Genomic DNA, 23,539 nt, shown 5'->3' on the forward strand with positions numbered 1-23,539 from the left:
CCGTGTATTTGCGTTAAGTAAACATACTTCGAACACACGAACGGAGATATATAATACAGTCAAGCTAACACGAAACTTGTTACGTCTACTGCAAAAACCACTTATCCTTCTTCCAGCGCAAATTTTCCCTGCTTACAACGGAACACAGGAAATAAAGTGCAGAGTTTAAAGCCTAGTACACACTAGTAGACATGTTGCGCGATTTTTGTCTCTGAGACATGTCTAGAGTAGTCTATGTAGACATGTCTATAGACCAATCGCCGTCTACGAGTCTGTTGCGAGACAAAAAATCGCAGGTCTATGGTCTCCCGATTGGAATGGGAGACCATAGACTGAATACGACTGATTGAAAAGTTTTTGTATCAAGTATAACAAATTTTTTGGTTCAACTAGTGTACTAAGAGCATTCTGTAGTCTATAAATAGGTTCAAAAAAGAGCATAAGTATCGTAAAACTGGATAATAGCCTCGCAGACCACTGGTACCATTTGCGATATTGCCTGCTTATAGAGATTCTGAAGGTGTACATGAGGCTTGTGAAAGAGGAAACGCAGGGTGACAGCCAGTCGAAGAGAAGCTGGAATAGTTTCTCTAAATTTTGTATCTTTCTTCATTATTAGTCCTCCAACCCTCAGAAGCAAATCTTCGAAATCAGCAGATGTCAGCCGGGTAAAATTTCGAAAACCCATAGCGTTTTCCAGTCTTAATTTATTTAATAACGTATTACCGAACCTAGGTCCTTCTGCGAACACTTCACGCGTCCACCAACGTTTAAGTTTTCGCGTTCTTTCGATTGCAATTAGTACTAAGCAGGTACTCTTTCCGCACAAAACAATGTCCTCCACGATGGACTGACGGAGACGAGACGAAAAATTCTAATCGTAGTGTGGACGCTAGACGAGACGAAGGACGGTGCCCATAGACGGTCTATAGACCATATCTCTAGACCGTCTATATACGGTCTGTAGACAAATCGCGCAACATGGTCTATTAGTGTGTACTAGGCTTAAGACGACTCAGTTATATGAAACTACGAAGAACTACTCGGTTATTTGAGGCGTCAGTAAATTTACATCGCTTTCTATTTGAGGTGTCAGTGAATTTCCAATGTTTTCTAACACTGTGTAAAAATTTCACGCAGGAGTGCAATTATAATGGCGACACTAACTCATCCTAGGTTTCTCAACAGCGATCAGGTGCTCGAGTTACAAATAGTTATGGGCAGAATCGAATCTATTCCCAGATCCATGGGGGGGGGGAATCGATTCACCCTAATCTTTCATCCCTATCTCACGACAGCTGTTCTCGCAGTTGTTCTCATAATAACCTATATAATGATTTCTATTCTTAACTGGCACCAAATATTCTTACTCATACGACCTTTACTTTTCCTTTCTTTTTTTTTCTTGTAAATTGTAAGAACGAATTACGAATTACGATCAGAGGATGAACTAACTGCTTCCGGACGAACAATGTATATATATATATTGTCGCGGGTTGAAATTTTGCAGGGTTGTTGAAATCAAATTTAGGGACTTTACTGACGGGACTCTGGGCTGGCTGCTCTGTTCACTCGTCAGCGCAAGTGGCGTGACCATGTAATTGGGGCACGGGGCCGGCGCGGCGCGCTGCGGGCTTGCAGAATTTTGTTTGTTTGTTTGGCCGCGCGCTGGCGCAGCCACGGGCCGCAGTTACTGGGGCGCGCTGTCGTAACAAGCCGCGCGGTGTGGCCTGCACATCGGGGTAGAGGGGGGTAGCCTTCCCAGATGTTCTAGTTAGTTGTTTAGTAAATTTGACTTCAATAACGAGCTTTTGTTATGGTAGGCGCGGCAGGGCGCGCGAATTTAAGCGCAAGTGAGTGGTGACTCGGGGCTCACTCAGGCGGAGGCTATGCGTCTCACCTGTGGTCACGAGTTGTTAGTTCGTTCGTGATGTAGGAATTCAGGCTCACTCAGGCGGAGGCTATGCGTCTCACCTGTGGTCACGAGTTGTTAGTTCGTTCGTGATGTAGGAATTCAGGCTCTCGGGCGGAAGCTATGGCCGACGCCAGAGGCCACGAGTCGTTTAATTTAAGTTAGGTCATAATGTAGTCATCTTCAAGCTTTTGGGCGGAGGCAATGGCCCTCGTCACTAGTCGTTTAGTTATAATTTTTAAAATGTAATGTTCGTTCGGATTTTAAGGGCAGGAGAGGCCCCTACGTTAGTTTTAAGTAATCGATCAAGAAAGGCTTTTTGGAAAATGTGAGTATGGACTTATCTTTGTTTTAATTTTAAGTAGTAATTATGATTTGAGGTATTCGGAAGGACTAGGGAAGTGTTTAGTGAAGTTCTCTCATTCTCTCTCTTGTAAGGTCGTTCAATCGTTAAGGAAGTAAAGAGATTATTGTTTTAAATTGTAATCCCGCTATTTAAATGTTCTTTAAAATGATGTTGAGTATTTGACTTTAAGAATAAAATAATTTTAATTAAGTATTATGTTATTTTGCAAAATCTCCTTAGTTCAGCTCTCACCAGACATCCTGTACGGGATGACGAACCTATGATCCTAGGTACAGTAAAGTATTTTATGAAGTTAAGACTAGTTGATGCCAAGCGAGTTGTTTCTATGTAAAGAGCTACGATTCTCTCCCCCCTCTGAAAGTGGATCGTGACAGAAATGGCGGTGGCACCGGCTAGGTGCCACGTGACAGAAATGGTGGAGATCGCCGGTTAGTAGGTATAAAGAATGTTGGGATACTGAAAAATAAATTAAGATAAGAGTGTTATGTGTGGTCTAACATTTTGATTTATTTTAGTGAAGAAGAAGAGCATGCAGTGCAGCTGGTGTATTAAGATAGATGTGTAGATGGAATTAATTGTTTAATGATGAAAATGATTTATGTTAGGTTATTTCAGGAAACCAGTGGGAGCACGCGGCGGATGAGTTGCGTTGTTAGTCACGTATTTTTGCTATTAATGTTACTGTTGGTTTCTTTACATTTTAAGAAGAAGAAAAAAAAGTTTTTATTTTTAGTCAGTTATGAGCTGTGGTCAGGTCATTTAATAAATTTTTACTAAGTTTTAATTAAGTAAATTCAAATTCCGGGCATTTAATTACATTTTGTTATGAAACGAAGAGTTTGTGTGGGCTATTGTTTCGTGAATGAGGTTAAACCTTGTATTTTTAAGAAATGTTTTAGACAATGCTTGTTGCGCGGGAGTGAAGTGTGTCATGGAGCTGGCTTGCTACGTGCGTCGGGCGCGATACGCAGTCAGGCAGGCATGGTGTGGTGGGCGATCAGCTGTGCGGTGACCTTGAGCGGCGGACGGCCTGGACTCGGTGGCTCGGCAGTTTCCGGCCAGCGGGACGACAAGGGCACGTCAGTGGCGCACACAGATAAGAGTTTTATAGTTATTTTTTTTAATTTTTTGGGTTATGTGCGTGATTGACCAAATCGTCTATTGTTTTTATAAGTAAAAGTAGTAATGGTAAAAATAATAATGTTAACAGAATTAATTTTTTTTCATCATAATTAATTTTATTTTGGGCGAAAAATAATTTTTGAATTTTTAGGATCACTAGGAGGTACACTATAAAATGGATAAGCATTGAGAAAAGTGGGAAGGATAGTTATTGTGTGTATAGGGAATTTACTCCAAAAGAACAGAGAGACAAAATTAATGTTTTCATTAGGGCGAGGGACCCTAATGGTGAGGTGTTGTGTCCCTGGGAAGTAGGGATTGTAGAGCAGACCCATAGAGATGGGCTGACTACGGAATTAAGGGTCAGGAGAATCCTGAGAGTTGTGAGTAGTTTGGGGCAGGAGTTCCCCATGGTAGTACCGAAGTGGCTATCCTGTATGGGATAGGGTACCATTTCAATGAAGTTTGTTGGTGGGGTTAGAATCCCTTGTTGTGTAGTGGGCCTATAGCAGATAGGCACTACAGTGAAATTTTTGGTTATTTTGTGAGGTAAATTCCCTGGGTTAAGTTAGAGAATGTGTTAAAAGTTAGGAAGAAGGTAAATGAGAAACATTGATGAAGAGAGTGTACTTGCCTAAGTGTGAAATTGAATTTTACTAAATTAATTTAGGAGAAAGTTTTGTTCGGTAAATAAATAATAATGGAAGGGAATAAATTTTTTTTTGGAGTAAGATGTTTTAAGTAACGAAATAAAATAATGTGAAATAAGTTGAATAATTGGGGAGGAGTTTCTTTAAGAGTTTAGATAATTGTTTTTGAATTTATTGAGATATTCAGCCAGTGAAGTTTGAGTGTGAGAGATACAGTGAGATTTTAAGGAAATCGGTTGTTTATTAATTAGGACAAATGAGATTTTATGATTAAGAGTCAGTAAGCCTAGTTAAAAATTTACGACATGATATTTGTTGACAGTTTACAGTTATTAAGGAGAAAACAGAGTAATCTATTTATTTTTATTTTAATGGTTTGAAGATAAGATTATGAATTTTTTTTGGAAGTTTCTTTGGCATGTTGGAATAATTTTTTTTGATTTTTAGAATTTACAGAGAAAATTTAATTGATTTACATTAGTTTGAAAGTATGGAGGTTTAATGTTCGATTAGCCCTAACTTGATGGTCGGATCCCAAAAGAATGCCGTAAAACCGATAGCCAATTGAGAGGAATGCGGTAGGCGCTTGTGTAGAGAGGGGTTGTGGGAAAACTCCTTGGGACTGATGGCAGATCAGGGGCCCTAAATAGTGTGTGATGCTGTAAAACCAGTGCAGGGAAAGCCTGGTATGCTTAAATTTTTGGGCACAGGTTATGTAAACCTGGGGTTCCATGGGATTTAGTCATGTTAGCTGCTGTGAGACATTAAGATTTCCAGGCTCCATAGTAAATTCAATGTAAATTTTTGTTTTCTTAAAATAATAAATTTGTTTTTAATTTTTTTTGAGATATTTGATTTGTAACAGTGAATACAGACCCCGAGGAATAAGAGTTGTCATGATGTGAGAGGAGAAGGTGGTAGGCCTAAAAGGGTACAGGCACCACAGAGGTTATTTGTATTGCATAATTTAAATATAAGGAAACTTGAGAATTTGAAATTTTGTTGTTGGGTTGGACACCCATAAGAAGAGTATAGGCAGACTTTTTATTGTTATGAGATGTCTAATTTAATTGAAAAGAAGAAAGTTTAAAGATGCAAGGTAACATTATTATTGTAATAATTGAAAGAGATTAAGAGGTAGAGAGAAATAGGCAGTTTTTGTTTGTAAGTACTAAAGTTTACAAATAGAAATTTAGTAACTAAGAATGAATAATAAGTTAAGTCTAGTGTAAAAGTTTTTTTTAAGTTTGTTAAGTTAAGAGTCACAAGTAAATTTTTTTTTGAGAGAATGTCTTTGATAGGAAGTATTAGAAACTTATGGGAATTTTAGGGTAACATAAATAATGTAGGTAATGAATAATAAATAGATGGTAGGTCTTAAGTTAGGATTAACATTTGAAGCAGAATTTAATTAAGAAGAAGGAAAATAAATAGGCCTAATGAAAAGAACAAAAAAAAGGATTTTATGGTAAAGCATTTTTTTTAAGTAATAAACAATAAATAATAATGTTGTTTCAGGGTAATGTGTACTAATAATACAATTTTTTTTAGGAGCAAAGAACAGGAATTATGTAATTTAAATTAACATGTATTTTTGAAACTGTTACAGATTCCTTAAGATGAGCTGAGCAGCAGTCCAGTTTACAAGATGACAAGAGTTCGAGAGACAAGATACAAGATCACTGAAACAAGAGCCAAGACTGAAGATTCAAGAGAAGAGAAAGCTGGCAGCCATGGACTTACAAGTGGAGATTAATAAGGTCATGTAAAGTTTTATTTTTTTATGGAAGACAGTAACTGGAGTTTTTTTTGTTATAAACATTATTTACAGAACTTTTTAGGTTATAGTAATGTAATGGAACTAGTGAGTTGTGGTAGCTGTCAAAAAGAACTAATACCTTAAGTTTAATTTTTAAAGTTAATTTTCTTAATTTACAGAGGGATTAGTAGTTTTTTTAAAACCTTATTTAGGTTGGAATTTCAATACAATAGCTTATTATAAATGTGTACGAACAGTTCAAGTTCACCGTACTGATAGGTAGGTCAGATGATCTTATTGATTTTGATGATTTGTTGTTTTGAGTTGATTTTTAGGTGTTGTGAATTAGACAATGAAATAGTTTTGAAAACTTAAATTATTTCAAGCTAAGAAATAGTAAATTTAATTGTAACTCAAAGGACACCAGAATTTAAATTTTTTTTTGAATTAGTAATGTTTGAAAATTTTATACTTTACAAGAAAGGTTATAAACAAACAGATCGGATGGAACAAGGATGCAGTAAATCACAATTTCATTTAGAATTATTGATTAGCTTTTGAATTTATGAAGTAAAAGTAATTATAATTTAAAAGTTTGAATAAAAAAAATGTTTTTTTTTAATTTGTTTGAAATAGAAAGTTTAAAAGTTAATTAGTCATGATCTAGGTGGGTGATGGGGTGGGAATTGGCCACTCTTTTTCCCTATAACCTCCCTAACATGGCCTTCTATTACAACTAACAGAAATAAAGAAGAAGAAAAAGAAGACTTATTATTAGTTAGAATGTTTTTTTTATGAAGATACCTGATGAACTTTTTTTTTATTGTTGGGAAGAATAGTAGCAAGATTAATCAGATGTTTTACTCAGAAGAAGAAGAAGAAGAAGATAAAGCAGTTTTATGACTCGACAAGCCAGAGATTGGTGTTTCCCCTCTGCGCTCCTATTGACTACGTTGTTTACTCTCATGGGATAGCTGGTTCGGCACCATGGAGAGAGATTGGTGGGCATTGTGGTTGCCCCCAGAAGAAAAGAAGAGTAGAAGAGGTTATGGGTGGGTCATGTGAACTGACCTTCAACCCAGTTACTTTGTGGGGACTATTTGCTGTATAGAGAAGATCAAGACTCAAGAGTTAGGGAAAATCATTGGAGGTCATGTTTCCCTTCCTTAAGTTTTTCCTATCAAATTATTTGCCTGATTAGATTATGCTAAGGGTGGGATACTTTATGTTAGCAGTTGAATTAATTAATTTTATTTTTTTGTGTGTTTGCATCCTTGCCCATCGATTGCAGTTTAGTAGTTAGTTTTGTATTTGTCAGGCGTGATGGTAATGCCTGTTGATGATGTTTCAGAATTGTAATCTGTTCGTGATGAGGATGGCACAACTCCGAAGCAGATGTGGGGAGAAGTTGTGAGCTGCCCTGGAAGCCAGTCCAGTAGCTGTTGGAGTTGAGTGGTGTTTGCTGATGGCCAGCCCAGGGAGCTACTCTTCTCGACAACACTGACTTCGAGGAGTTGCACCAACCTTCACGAGATAAGAGTTTAATTAATTGAAACACTGTAAGGACACTTAATTTTTTTTGAAGAACGAAAGAAGTATGGTAATAAACGGAAACCGAAAAAAAAAAAAATAATAATAATTATCAAGAATTTGCACATTGTTTAACGAATACTGAGAAACTAAGAACAGTAATTTAATTTGTAAAGAGAGCTTCACTAACAGAACAATTTTTTTAGAATTGAGAACTCGAGCCTCTGAAGGTTCCTGTGAGAACAAACCAGATAAAAGTTTTACATTTAATTTTATGAATACTTGTTGTTTTAAAATAAATCTTATGCAGAATCTAGATGTATGTTCAGACAGCAAGGAACTAAGAAAATTATTATTTTTGTGAAATGAGGAATTTATAGTTATGGTTTAATGGAAAAAGACAATTTGTAATTTTGAGGTAGCTCGATGGGGCTCGAGCTCTGTGAGGGGAGGGTTATGTCGCGGGTTGAAATTTTGCAGGGTTGTTGAAATCAAATTTAGGGACTTTACTGACGGGACTCTGGGCTGGCTGCTCTGTTCACTCGTCAGCGCAAGTGGCGTGACCATGTAATTGGGGCACGGGGCCGGCGCGGCGCGCTGCGGGCTTGCAGAATTTTGTTTGTTTGTTTGGCCGCGCGCTGGCGCAGCCACGGGCCGCAGTTACTGGGGCGCGCTGTCGTAACAAGCCGCGCGGTGTGGCCTGCACATCGGGGTAGAGGGGGGTAGCCTTCCCAGATGTTCTAGTTAGTTGTTTAGTAAATTTGACTTCAATAACGAGCTTTTGTTATGGTAGGCGCGGCAGGGCGCGCGAATTTAAGCGCAAGTGAGTGGTGACTCGGGGCTCACTCAGGCGGAGGCTATGCGTCTCACCTGTGGTCACGAGTTGTTAGTTCGTTCGTGATGTAGGAATTCAGGCTCACTCAGGCGGAGGCTATGCGTCTCACCTGTGGTCACGAGTTGTTAGTTCGTTCGTGATGTAGGAATTCAGGCTCACTCAGGCGGAGGCTATGCGTCTCACCTGTGGTCACGAGTTGTTAGTTCGTTCGTGATGTAGGAATTCAAGCTTTCGGGCGGAAGCTATGGCCGACGCCAGAGGCCACGAGTCGTTTAATTTAAGTTAGGTCATAATGTAGTCATCTTCAAGCTTTTGGGCGGAGGCAATGGCCCTCGTCACTAGTCGTTTAGTTATAATTTTTAAAATGTAATGTTCGTTCGGATTTTAAGGGCAGGAGAGGCCCCTACGTTAGTTTTAAGTAATCGATCAAGAAAGGCTTTTTGGAAAATGTGAGTATGGACTTATCTTTGTTTTAATTTTAAGTAGTAATTATGATTTGAGGTATTCGGAAGGACTAGGGAAGTGTTTAGTGAAGTTCTCTCATTCTCTCTCTTGTAAGGTCGTTCAATCGTTAAGGAAGTAAAGAGATTATTGTTTTAAATTGTAATCCCGCTATTTAAATGTTCTTTAAAATGATGTTGAGTATTTGACTTTAAGAATAAAATAATTTTAATTAAGTATTATGTTATTTTGCAAAATCTCCTTAGTTCAGCTCTCACCAGACATCCTGTACGGGATGACGAACCTATGATCCTAGGTACAGTAAAGTATTTTATGAAGTTAAGACTAGTTGATGCCAAGCGAGTTGTTTCTATGTAAAGAGCTACGATTCTCTCCCCCCTCTGAAAGTGGATCGTGACAGAAATGGCGGTGGCACCGGCTAGGTGCCACGTGACAATATATATATATACATACACATTAAGATTCCGAGTAACTATTTAGACATGCACTGTAAAAGTTATATATTATATATCAGATTTTGAATGCTTCGTAAGATTTTCATCCCATGAATCGATTTTATACAATATTGTTAGCGACCTGCACAATTTGAGTTATTTCTGGTAATCAATAGGATGAATGGGATATAATTTTCTACCCAACCTTTTTCAAGCAAGACCCCTATTCTTTTTGGCTACTGACTGGACTACGGCGGTACCAGGATGAACGTCCACAAACTTGAGACACATTTTACCAGCCAAACGGATTGCATGTGATTTGGGTCCTTTTGAATCTGGTTTCTTGTCCTTCGGGGCGTAGCCACCGAGAGCGCGGTCCACGCGTGTGACGGTGTGTGCGTCCCGGCCTGCATCCCGCTATCGCAAGAGAGAGACAAGCAGCTGGAGCCAGAAGCGTCGCGTGGGCTGCAGAGGTAGGTGGAGAGGTAGGTATCTCCTCGGCCGCCGGAAGGTTGGCACCCTTCAAACCGCAGGCCCGACACTAGCGCACGAACCGACAAACCCGCTATCACTGATAGCCCCGTCTTCGCAGACCTGATTCTACCGGCTTCCTGCGAGATAAAAACATACAAATATACATATACAAAAAAACCAAGATGACACTCCAGTGCGAGTGGAGAGAGAGAGAAAAAAAAGGTGCGCACATGTTCCGAGTTTTCCAGAAAAAATCCGCAAATTCTTCTGGCGACGATTCTGAACTAGTATTCCTCAACCAGGATTCCTCAACAGTCGTCTAGTTTCTTCTTCGCAATAAAAAAAAATTATTTTTTGGAAGAATTTCAATGGAAACTGCATAATGTTCGCATGAACAGGCTAAACTGAACTAGAAAAATGTTACAAAATTTTTCATCCTCTTTCACAAGCCTATAAAATTGAAATGAATAAATATATAAAAAACGTTTCTACAAGTGTATGGGTCAGTTAAAAAGTTAAAACTGGTTGTTTTGTGAAAAGTCAAAAAAAAAAGTATAGTTAAATGTATGTTATAGGCTTGTAAAATAGGATTAATCATCTTGAATACTCTTGTATATTAACATACCACTAATCTGAATTAAGCTTTAAAATATGCGTCTGGTAATATTAACGAATCGGTATTTTTCCATGTCTAAAGAATATTTTAGCCTGAATATTTCTAACTACCTTATTTCATGTCGCGCTTACGAAAATTTGCACATAATTTTATATTTTGATTAATCTTGTTATATATATATATATATATATATATATATATATAGTTACGAATCACGGGGTTCGTAAAGGATAGCCCAATTAAATATTTTTATCACACAGTTTTATTGATGGCCACTACTTATGTCTTACAAATAACCTTCTAAAATGGAAAATAATCAAATGCACTTAAAAATAATGTTGCTTCCCCAGTATGTGTGTGTGTGTGTATGTATGTATGTATGTGTATATATATATATATATATATATATATATATATATATATATATATATATATAGAGAGAGAGAGAGAGAGAGAGAGAGAAAACCACAGAAAAAAGTTAAATTTAATCAATTGCGACTTTATTTTGTTTTATTATGCTTATTAATGTGTGAAGTTAACATGGGAAAGCTAATCGGCGAACGGCTTACAAATGTAATGTAGGTACTGGGACCACACAAAACACGAATGCCCGGGATAAAATCCGAACTCAGTATTACTGCGGACATTTTTACATGCTTTATATTAGCTTCACCTGTATGTTTGTCTGTCCGTCTGTAACTCTTTAGACCAGTGGTTCCCAACCTTTTTTTGATCAGGGACCACTTAAATTTCATTATTATTAGCAGGGACCACAAGGTTAAAAAATAATCTGTATGAATCTAAAAATAAACTTTAAGCATAATCGTTCAATGTTAATAGAAACGTTTAACATAAGAAATCTAAAAAACCAAAATAAACATTAATTAACAGTGTTATGATTGAAAACATATATTTATGGAACACAATTCAGTTTGCATCAATGAGATTTTTGAGCTTGCATCTTCTGTACAAGATCTTGAATTCTTGGGGTAATATTTTTGCTCAAAGCTACACGCATGTCATCACTTACTTTCAGTCGATTCCTGGATTTGTTTTTAATGATCAGTAATGCAGAAAATCCTTGTTCGCATAAATAAGTTGTTGAGAAAAGCATAAGATAGCGCAAAGCGATTTCTCGAATTTTAGTATATGAAATTGCTTTCTTACACCAAAACGTCTCCAAAGAATCAGATTCAAAAGCGTCCTTACAGTTCCTGTCATTTTGTAATTCAATAAGTTCTTCTTGGATTTCTTCTGCAACTTCTCTAGCGTTAGTGCCAAAAGGGTTGCGTATCAGTTTTTGGTCCACATTAGCTTCTGTATTGTTAGATTCTGGGAAGTAACGGTTGAATTCATCAACCAACATTTGCAAATGACATTTGCTGTTTTTTTGTATGCTTTCCCTAAACATGACATACTCTTTGTCGTCAAGGAGTGCCTTCAATGTTGCAAACGCACTAAAATTGCCCTCGCCAACTTGACTAATCCATAACTTAAGTTTGCAAATAAAAGCACGAAGTTTATCTTCAAAATAAAAAATATTTGCAAAGCCTTCTAATTGTCTGTTTCCTGAACCTTGCATTTGCAAGTTCAACTTATTTAAGTGTGTAAAAATATCCACAAGATATGCCAAATGCATCTGGGATGTCAAATCAGAAAACTAACTGTACTAGTAAGTCTTCCATTTTTTTCTCACCTAGAAACAACTCAATCTCTCCTCTCAGCTCGTATAATCTTTCCAGCATATTGCCTTTCGACAACCAACGAACCTCTGTGTGAAAGAGGAGATTCTCATGGTTGGAGTCCATTTCAGTGCACAGTTTTTTAAAAAGGCGTGAATTTAAGGCACTGCTTTTAATGACATTTACTACTTTTATGGCCAATTTCATTGTATCATTAAGGCATTTAGGAAGAGTCTTGGAAGCTAACGCCTGGCGATGAAGGATACAATGCGATGTTAATGTTGACGGATTCCTCTGTTTGATTAACGTTGCTAGCCCGGAATGTGATCCTAACATCGCAGGAGCACCATCCGTACAGAAACCGACTAGCTTTTCCCACATAATGCCATATTTCTGGAAATATCCAATTATTATATTCATGACGTCGATACCTCTTGATGTCATTTCCAGTTCCTGAGAAAACAACAGTTCTTCTTTGATTATGTTGTCGTCGTCTAAAAAGCGGACAAAAACGAGTAACTGAGCACAATTAGAAATGTCAGTGGATTCATCGCACTGCAAAGCGAAGAATGGCGACATTTTAATTCTTGAAACAAGTTGCTCCTCGATATCATTTGACATGAGTTCAATTCTAGCTTTCACCGTGTTGTTCGACAAAGGTATATCTTGTATTCTTTTTTTTGCTTCTAACCCTAAAACTTCTTCGACGGCTTTGATCAAACAAGGTTTCACAAGAGTTTCTCCTATTGTGTGAGGCTTTTTTGATTGTGCTATTAATTTCGATATCTCAAACGATGCTACTAATGTTTTTTCAGATGATGCATATCTTGTACCACTAGGCCCGAGTTTCATTTTTTTTAAATTCTCCAATTTTCCTTGAAAGAACTCTGGTGGTCGGTCATAAAAATTTGGATGAATCGTTTCTAGGTGACGTTTTAATTTCGCTGGCTTCAAGGCTTCGTTTGCGAGAACAGTTGCGCATATAACACATTGTGGTTTTATTTCTCCATTACTTTCTATCGAAGTAAATCCAAATTTAATGTAACTATTATCATATTTTCTCTTAGGCGGCATTTTCTGAAAACAAAACCAAAATGCAATAGAATGTACACTGTTATGCTTATATATTATGTTTTATGCCAAGTAAAAGAATAAAAATAATATAGCTAAATTTTTTTCATAATTCATAAAATAAATCATTAAATAAATAAATATAAACTTGGTTCCAAAAAATTCTAACCTCGCTATTATTTTTTTTACAAACTTAAATCTTTACTACACAATTTAAAAAATAATGTTGTCTAATCGTTAAAAACAAGGGACTTGGTAGGTACCTTAAATTTCCCTTAACCCTCTTAGTGTCAGCCTCAAATTGTCTAATTCTATGATGGTTATACTAAAAGTGCCAAGTCATTTTTTAATGAATTACATATCTTGAGTTAAATATTAATAACTTTTTTACCTTTAATAACTTTTACCTTTAATTACTTTTTTATCTTTAATAACTTTTTTACCTTTAAGTATGGAAGTATAATTTATTTTATATCTTATAAATAAATTATTATTTGTAATTTTTTAAGATTGAATAAAACATATAATGCATTTTTTATTAATTTTATTTTAAAGTTCTCCTGAAAAAGTTATATTATTTTTAATGGATTGGCGTGCAAATAGGGCATGGTTTTCAAAGTAATATTCTTGGCACTAAGAATTTAGTGGGAACATATAATCACTACAACTATTACAAAAATGATTTTCAACGCACAATAAACAACAATAAATAACAACAGGTAATTTATAATATCCACGAAACTGCTTATTATTTTTTGATAAAGCAACTTAATAATTTGTTTGCCAGAAATATATAATTTTTGTAAATATTTGCCAAATAAATTTTTAAAGCAGGAACACATACTTATGTAGAAAATAATTAACACTTATAATTTACAAAAGAATCAAAAGATATTTTTTTTTAAATAAAAGTTGAATTTCTCACAACGGAAAGTTAAATTCAAAACGAAGAAATGCGCACAAACGCAGTACCAATATGTTTCACATGCTGTTCGAAAACAGCTAAACAGCATGAGAACCCTGTTCTCTATCAGGGAAGGAAGATAGAAGCGTGACAGTTCTGCTATCTATTTTGAGAAAAAGCAACTCAATAGTAGGGCGAGTCAAACCGACAACGGTAGAGTGCGCTGCAAGTGTCGTAAATGCGTCTTTGAAAGAAAAAAATATTCAGGCCGATTTCTCAATCCTCCAATTTTTCGTACGACACAGACACACAGAAAAGGCGATTTCGTTATGAAAAATCTAAAACAGCATAATAACATTTCAACAATTTTATGATAGCATATTTTAAATAATTTTTGTGGCGGGATCCACTTTTTAATTTGGGAGACTAGTGTTCTTTAACTATCTTAATTTTTAATTTCTTATCGCTTTATTTTATATATAATTAGGTTTTCAACTAACTGAACCTAACTGTTGTGAACATTTGTAATACACAAACACAAGAATCATACGTAAACTAACGTCCACATTCTGTTTTGTAATTGCATGTTTTTATTAAAAAAGTTTAAGAGAAAAATGCGTAGCCTACTTACCCTGTTCATATTTTATCAAAATATCCATAAGAATATCGAGGAGTTACAGATGTTGACCCACTAAACAGCTGAACAGAATCACTAACACAACACTGCTGAGCAAAACAAAAGAAAACATACGTTTGACTGACCGGCTTGCGTCATAATGTTTAGTCAGTTGCTTGCCCTTCCCCCGGTCGCCTGCGCGCCACGCTCGCTTTTGTTCACCGACGCGCATTCATTCAAAGTTCGATATCTTTCACGGACCATATTTTAGCTCTCGCGGACCACTGATGGTCCGCGGACCACTGGTTGGGAAACACTGCTTTAGACTAAGAGTGAGTGACTCATCACTGTAAAATGTCCCACCCATTTCATTACGTTCGTTAGCCGAGCGGTCAGTCCGCCCCGTGCTCGCGTGGTGAGCGGACGTGTGCGACGCGACGTGTCTCGTGCGCTGTTACTCTCCTGGTTTAGTGCGAGAGCGAGTTAAGTGTCGTGCGGCTTACACGTAACGTATTCTAAAGGCTTCTTACTGACTTTCGCAGGACCATCATGGCGACTTGCCAACCGACCCCACGAGTGAATACCCTTCGCGTGAAGTGTCAAACCAAACCGCTCGCGTTGGACTTACTCCGATGGCTCGACGAGACCCTTGGGCTGCAGGATGACGAAGTGATTGCTGTACAGGTCGACGGACGCCAACGGTGCATCTTTGTGAAGTTGACATCACTACTACACTGCGAGAGGATCATCCGAGAGACCGGCGGAACGTCTCAGATACACGCAGCGAGCGGTGAGTCACTACAAGTAGACATAGAACTGGCGCTAGACAACCTGAAAACCGTCAGGGTGGTAAACATTCCCGTGGAAGTACCAAATGAACGGATTGTTTACTCGCTCACTCCGTACGGAAAGATACACACGTGCGTGGACGAAATGTGGGGGGTGTATCGCAAGTTCAAAGCCAAGACAGGGGTACGAATAGTGAAAATGGAACTCAATCAAAATATTCCCTCACAGCTGGTAGTCGATGGGCATCACGGGTTCGTAGTGTATGACGGACAACTCCAGACCTGCAGTCACTGCTCGCAGGCGGGACACCACCGCGCGGCCTGCCCCACTCTTCCGCGCGAGCGGTCGGGCGCGCCGCGCACGTGGGCGCAGACACTGCAGAGTGGCGCGCAGAGCAGTCGCTCGACAGAACCGCACGAAGTGCGGGACCGGCCCACCACCTCTGGGGCGAGCTTACATCCGCCGGCACAAACTCTGACGTCAGAAGACAGGGAGGAGAGGCCTTATGAGGCGGTCCCACTCAAAACTCTGCTGTCCACCATTACCGCATCACCTCTTGCTCCGACTCAACAGGACATGCCCGCCCCGGATATACGACTCGATACGCCCATTGACATGGAGGATGACGGAATGTCCGAATGCTCACAGGAGGCGCACTCCACCAACCCCCGCTCAGGCAAAAAGTCCGGTGGGCGTGAACGGCCCCCGAGCGGGCGCAAGGACAAAAAGGCCCGTCATGCGAGTCGCAGTCCAAGTCGCGACACCGCCCTACCGGACAGCCCGCGTTCACAACGTAAATATTCACTCCGCATTGCCCAGCATGCGATCGAGCAAATCAAGGGGGGCGCGATCAGCATAACGTAACAGAGTGGGGGAGGGAATGACGTAGCTAGTAGCAAAGACGTAGCGGATGACTAGAGTTTTAACAATTGCCACTGTCAACATTTGTGCAATTGAAGCTCCTTTCAAATTTCATGCTTTACACAGCATTGTACGTGCGCACGCTATCGACGTACTATTTTTACAAGAGTGTGCGCTAGAGCGGCTACCATATTTTGACCAATATAATGTGTACCCCAACATCGGCCCTCAAGGGAGAGGAACCATTGTTGTCACAAAGAACCATCTTGAACTCACGCACATCAGAGCGCACGCATCTGGGAGGATAATCTCTGGCACACTCATGGCGCTCAATCCCTCCTGCGCTACTGGCAGGAGCATCATCGGACAATGTGTGAATGTCTATGCCCCCTCTGGCTCTCAGCGTCGAACAGAATGCCAGGAATTTTTTCGCCAGGAAATCCTTCCATTTATAAGGAATGATGGCACGGGTCTTATTCTAGGTGGAGATTTCAATTGTATAATTACACCCAGTGATCACGTTGGTGGACACTACCCCATTAACACGGCACTGCATGAGCTCGTTACTGCCATTGATGTGGAGGACATGGTCGACATTCTTCAAGTACCCACACCACATTACACCTTTCATGCCTATTCATCTAGTTCGCGCCTAGACAGGTTTTATATGTCCCGCACGCATCGACACAACGCGCGATCATATGATGTGGTGCCAGTGGCTGTCACAGATCATTACATGGTCGTTTGTACTGTGGCTGCTCCGGAGGTTTCACCCACACCTGGGCGTAACTACTGGAGACTACAAACACGCTTGTTGGGTCAAACTGAAGTGGACAATGATTTTCATCGGCGCTGGTCTCATTGGTTGCGATGTAAACAGAGGTACGCGGACACAGCGGATTGGTGGGATGGCTGCGTCAAACCAGGTCTGGCCAAATTATTTAAGCACCATGGCGGGCGTTGTAGACGGGAGCAGGACTCCCTTCTCTATTTGCACGAGAGGGCCCTGCGGGAATTAAGTACGCATCCAACCGCAGTTACCAATCCGAGGGATCAAGCCCGTCGCCTTAAGGAACGGATCATCGCCATCCACCGAGCGAACATGGAAAGTCGCATTGTATTCAATAACACCAAGAGTGCGCTACAGCAAGAAAGGCTTAGCATTCACTCCCTCATGCGAGATCGGAAGAGGCGTACACGAAGGCACATCAGCTCGGTTGTGGACGCGAATGGCACGGTCGTAAGGGATTCCACAACCATCCTCGCAGCATTTACAAGTAGTTACGAGGAACTCTATGCGGACCACGACATTGACTATGATGAAGGGACGTCATTCCTCGATGTGTATGACAGCAGCCTTGACGACATAGCACAGCACCATCTGGAGGCCGACCCAACTGACGAAGAGATCACACACATCGTTCGGAGGGCCCCAAAAACCAAATCCCCTGGTGTGGACGGTATCCCCTACGAATTCTACCAGCACTATTGGCCAACGATTCGAGAGGAATTTTGCGAAATGGCGCGCACGGTCATTCGACGAGGGCGTCTGTGCAGCACGCAAACAGAGGGAATCATTGTGCTCATACCCAAGGTACCACAGCCACGTGAGGTAGCCCACTATAGGCCTATCACGCTTCTGTGTGCTGACTACAAAATCATCGCACGGGTGTATGCCAATCGTATTAAATCAGCGCTGTCTGATGTCATCGGGCCGGACCAACATTGTATTGTGCAGGGGACGTCCATCACACATGGCACTTCTGCGCTCCGCGATGTGCAGCTCCTGGCGCGCACAACGCCGGGCGCTGTCGCCCTCCTGAACATTGATCTTGAGAAGGCCTTTGACCGGGTGCAATGGAGCTTCCTCGACAGGGTGCTCGAGCACCTTTGCTTCCCTCCGACAGTTCGAGCTGTCCTACGCACGTTCCGTGAGAACCTAACCTCGAAGATGTCCATCAATGGTTGTTTTGGTGACAAATTTCCGATTCGCTCCTCTGTCCGACAAGGGTGCCCGCTCTCGATGGTACTTTTCGTCCTTTATATTGAGCCCCTTATAAGGAAATTTAACTCTACTCTCTCAGGACTGAGTATTCAAGGGAATCCTTTAACGTGCATTGGGTATGCAGATGATGTTACGGTCATTGTGCGTAGTGACCATGAACTCACGGCCGCTCATGCTATTCTTGAGGCCTTCCACAAGGCAACGCATGCACAATGCAACTTCGCGAAAACCAAAGTGTTGAATCTGAAAGCAGCGCCAGATGTGATTGTGCCACAGCATTCATTCGTGTCTACGGATGCGATCAGGACACTTGGAATACTTTTCACGGGTGACATCGGTCATACCATTCAAGAGAACTGGGACGGAGTGGTGCGGAATGTTCGTGGTAGCCTGCTTGAGTCACACCTTAGAAACCTCAACATCATCCAACGTGTATATATCGTTAACATGTACTCCCTTTCACAACTCTGGTACATGGCACAGGTGTTCCCCATGCCAGCTGCGATTGCAGCTCAAATCAGGCAATACATTGGATGGTTTATCTGGAAAGGATTCCTCTTCAAGGTCAGCCGCGATCAGCTGACGATGCCTGTCAGTAAAGGTGGTCTCGGACTCATTGAGCATGAGCAAAAAGCACGAGCCTTGTTCCAGAAATGCGTCATACAACGTGTCTTACAGGGTGGTCGCTCCTCGGCTTTGTACACAGCCGCATGGGGCGCCAGGGAGCGCCTACCCCGACACTACAAGTCCGCCGCCGATCACCTTCGCACGACGATTTCCGAACTTCCCGAAGGTACGCATGTCTCCACAAGACAACTGTATGGTTTCCAGCGACGAGCAACACCCTCTGTGCCGAATATTCAGAATAAGATCCTTTCTTTGCGTTGGCTGAACATATGGAAAAACGTTTCTGATCCTGAATTACCTACTCATCTCCGTGCCGAAGCTTTCACATTTGTCAACGACCTGACACCCACCCTTTATCGCAAGAAACGCATTGCGTTATCCCAGGATGACCACTGCGAACTCTGTGGCTACCGTGACACCGCCCTCCATCGCATATGTGCTTGCTCATTCTCGCGCCCCTTGTGGGAGTGGTGTAAAACCAAACTTTCCAGACTGCTCTGCCTACCTCCACGGGACGTGTGCGCGGACCGCATGTGCTACCTCGACATCACGGCCTTCCCTACCGTGAAGAGGCGGGCGGCTGTGTGGCTGATGGCGAATTTGATAGCTTTTGTGCTCAAAACTCAAGTGCCATACTTCTTGCGGGACTTCATATCCCAGCTACGACGTGACAGATGGTCTATGGTAAAAAACAATACGTTAAGAAGGAGGTTTGGACATTACCTTTTCATGTTTTGAAATTTGTACAGATGGTGTGGGACTGTGTTAATCCGCAGGGGCGAGGTATCAGTATCGTGTAACCCATTTGTGCTGACTGTAATCTGATGTGAGCTGTAATGTTATGTACATGCACATGATATCACAATAAACTAATAAACTAATAAAAAAAAAAAAAAAAAAAAGCGGTCTAAGGCGCGCGACTTCTGTGACGTCAGCTTTCGGATTCAGCGATCGTGGATTCTACTCCCGGCCACGCCGAAAAAAAAAAATGTTTTTTTTTTTTCCCCAGTAAATTCTAATATTATATCCATACATCTAACTGCAAATGATTCGTAGAGACTTTACCATTTCTTTGTGACGTTGCAACTCCAAATAGTTATCTCAGATGGTAATAGGTAGTGTCGGTAACTCATTTCCCTATGATAATTATACATAAATATAGTTTAAAAAACTAAAAAAACATGCTTTTAAAGAATATCAAACTAAAAAGTTAAAAATAAATATAGTTTAAAAAACTAAAAAACATGCTTTTAAAGAATATCAAACTAAAAAGTTAAAAATAAATATAGTTTAAAAAACTAAAGAAACATGCTTTTAAAGATTATCAAACTAAAAAGTAAAAAATAATTTTAAAATTAAATTTATGACAATAGTATATAAGCAATACTAGTATAAATGAGAAAAAAGCATGGGGCGCTTAATATTCAAAAAATATGGCACAAAGCGCCTCAAGCTTTTTTCTCATTTATACTAGTATTGCTTATATACTATTGTCATAAATTTAATTTTAAAATTATTTTTTACTTTTTAGTTTGATAATCTTTAAAAGCATGTTTTTTAGTTTTTTAAACTATATTTATTTGTAGCTATATAGTTGCTTTCGTGTAAAAGCATAAAATTTACCAATATCTGTAATTTCACGTGACTACATCAATTCCATTTTCAAACTTTCTTTTTTTTTACAATGTTGAATGTCGCGCCCTGGCGTATTGTTTAATGCCAGCCTATGAATGAATGACAACAGACGGCGTAGCAGTCGCCCAGACGCCTGGGGTGGGAGTGGTTGGGGGGGGGGGGGGGGGGGGAATGGCGAGTCAAGGACGCTGTAGTCACGTGATGTGGCGGGCGCTTTAAAATGTGACGGGCGCGCGATCAATGCGGGGAGGTTGCCATGGCGACCAAGGACCCGCCCCCAGGCAAGATGACGGGCGGGCGCATTCAGCCCCCCCCCCCCCCCCCCCCCCCCAAGGATGCTGTGGTGGAGGCGGAGGAGGGAAAACACAGCTGGCATCCTCCGCAACACCCCAAGCCCTCCCCCCACTTTACCGACATCTTCCAAGTATCCTCGCCACAAAGCCGAGTCTCGCTAGACGTAGCAGCCGCCATTTATCTGATCAAACATTCGCAGGAAGACGCATCCTCTATATTAATAAACCCTCTAGCAATCAACTTTAGAAAAAAGAAAACTATCTTCTTAACTTGTCTCTCAGTTGTACCAATGGTACCCATTTCTCTAAAATCACTTTCAAATAAACACGTGATTTTTATTAGCGAATACTGACAGCCACGCGGAGTTGTTAACAAACACTGTTGACAGAACAGTGGAGGAAGAATACGTAGACCATTGGTACTATTTTTACCAATACGGAACTTACCGTATTTCATATAGCTTCGCGAGTCGGGGACGAACCTTGCCGAAGAAACTCAAAGATTTCTCATGCCCGAAAAAGAACAAGTTTATTTTGCATTTGAGACCATGATACCACTTGCCCCTATATCTCGAATTATAAGCACGTGGCTTTTTACAGTAATTATCCCTTATTTTACGGATTTTTTAATTTGTAGCATCTTAGCTCACGGTATAAAGCATTTAGCGGGAGTAATAATTAGGTGGAATGGAACGGAAGTCACATGGGACGGAAATATGTAACCACAGTGCTGCCATATGTGGAGGATGACGTGAACCAAAGTTCACAAAGTCAAGGGAAACTTTATAATATTAACGGTTTAGTGCATTTTAACAAGATTGTCCGTATTTTGATAAAATCCCTGGTGGAAAATCAGGTCCAAAGGCTGGGTTTAGTATTTTTTTAAATCTTATTTCGCTTTTATCGGAGCCATTTCATTACAAAGTTTAAAATTTTGCTCTGCAAATCGAATGTTTCGATAATCGACTTGGCTGCTCTGGCAACAAGTTCTAGCGGAGGGTGCGGAAACTACGTGTGATTCGTTTCAAGAAATTTTGAAAGTTGAAAACACAATTTGCATATATATTTATCACGCTCGGAATTATTTCAAAGAATTTTACGTTAATTTTCGAGTCCCAAGTTTTGTATTTTAAGTGTATTTGCAAACTGATAACACGTTATCTGTGTGTGTTAACAGAGCAGTATCTAATGCGTAAATAATACGAACCTGAAGAAACGAAATTGCGAGGAAAGGAGGGCGACTGCCACGGGCAGGGCTCTGAGACTTGAGACTCTGGGGCCGTTACGACGCGACAAGCGACCCGGGGGAACAAGGACCAGGCCTCAATAGCCGGCCATTCAGGCGACATCCGCTGCGAGGCTGCTACCACTCGACCTAGATCCCGCCAGCGTCCACAACTAGATCCTCGGACTGCATCCAACACTCCGCGAAACAAACAAAACTAATTCACCTCCACGGGAACAGGGGGGGGGGGGGGGGGAAGAGAGAGAGAGAGAGAGAGAGAGAGAGAGAGAGAGAGAGAGAGACAAAAAGAGGAGAGGATCCCTGACCGTCGCAAGAAGTCAACATACTGTATTTTTTTGTAAACAATAGAGAAATATTCGTGTAAAATTACCGATGTTTGTAAATTTGTACTTTTACGTGTACTTATCACTACAAAATAGTGTTCGCAGTAATACTAGGTTCGGATTCTTACCCGGGAATTTATGTCTTGTGTGGTCCCAGTAACTTCCAATAGTAAGCTTGAATGAATCATAAATTAAAACATATATCCAAAAATAACCATAAATTTGTGTTGAACAAAGTTACAATATCTTTAAAGTAGTATTACAAACTATGTCTTGGCAACTGGTTTCCAAAGGAATCTTTTGTAAAGGTACAGAAATTTGTTTCCTGTGCAAACACCTGATGACCCAATTTCAGAACTTTTTCATGACCTTTTATTAAAATTTCCTTACAAATCACTTTCGATCGCCAGGACCTTTTCATATAAAATAACCAAAATTAAACACAATATTACGAAATATATCTACCATTAGCATGAACGTGCCGATTTTTATGTTACAAAGTTAACAAAAGAAATTTTTTAGAGATAACTTACTCGTGATTATAAAGTGCACAATCTAGAACAGTTTATGTTTAATGTGCGACTATAAACTGAAGTGAGGGGTCAAAAAAAATTATCTAAGTTATCAAAAGGCAGCTGTAAAATGCAGTTTCATGACTTCCAGCACTTGTGATCAGTCCAGTACTTTTCCGTGACTCGAGGGACCTCTTGAGACACACTACAGTAGAGTGCTAGTGTGATTGCATGTGACGAGATTGTAAGCAAAAATGTCCTATGTTCACTGTTCACGAGTGACTTGAGACATACCCGTTGGATTTGAAGAGATGACCCTCACGAACAGACCTCGTAAGATGTCATTTCGTCAGACGAGAATGTTTTTCTTTTTCTTTAAAGGAACGTCTTACCATACATTTAGAATCTGATCCTATAATTTATCTGTATCAACGATATAATTTTTTTTTAACGTGTAACATCTTAGCTCCTGGTAATTCTGTAGGAGTAACTTCGTGAATGGAATGGAAGTCGCGGTCGGACGGACATTTGTAACCATGGTGCTGCCATCAGTGGCGGATGGCGCGAATACAAATCTAATAGACAAATTTATAGTACTGGCTGTTTAATGAATTAACTAGATGGGCAGTATATTAATAAAATTCCTTGTCGAAGATCAGGTACAATGCCGGGGATTAGTATTTTTTTTAAAGTCTTTTTCACTTATATCGGAGCCGATTCATTAATTAGTTTAAAATTTCGCACTGCAAATCGAATATTTAGGTAGTCGTAAATGCTCCGGCGGCGATTTCTAGCGGCGGGTGCAGAAACTACG

At 40.1% G+C, this 23,539-nt stretch overlaps 2 protein-coding genes across 4 annotated transcripts in view; both read right to left on the reverse strand.

Annotated features, from left to right (window-relative positions):
* LOC134542572 (protein gustavus) overlaps positions 1-23,539 on the reverse strand; it is a 197,383-nt gene that overhangs the window by 102,680 nt on the left and 71,164 nt on the right. The window lies entirely within an intron of this gene.
* Positions 10,633-15,460, reverse strand: LOC134542619 (SCAN domain-containing protein 3-like). Its single transcript, XM_063387019.1, has 2 exons — positions 14,450-15,460; positions 10,633-12,920 (listed from the first exon to the last, which is right to left on the reverse strand). Exons 1-2 carry the CDS (start codon positions 14,456-14,458, stop codon positions 11,814-11,816), a joined length of 1,116 nt encoding a protein of 371 aa, XP_063243089.1. The 5' UTR covers positions 14,459-15,460; the 3' UTR covers positions 10,633-11,813.

The sequence above is a fragment of the Bacillus rossius genome (genome assembly GCF_032445375.1).
Source record: "Bacillus rossius redtenbacheri isolate Brsri chromosome 9 unlocalized genomic scaffold, Brsri_v3 Brsri_v3_scf9_1, whole genome shotgun sequence".
NCBI lineage: Eukaryota > Metazoa > Arthropoda > Insecta > Phasmatodea > Bacillidae > Bacillus > Bacillus rossius.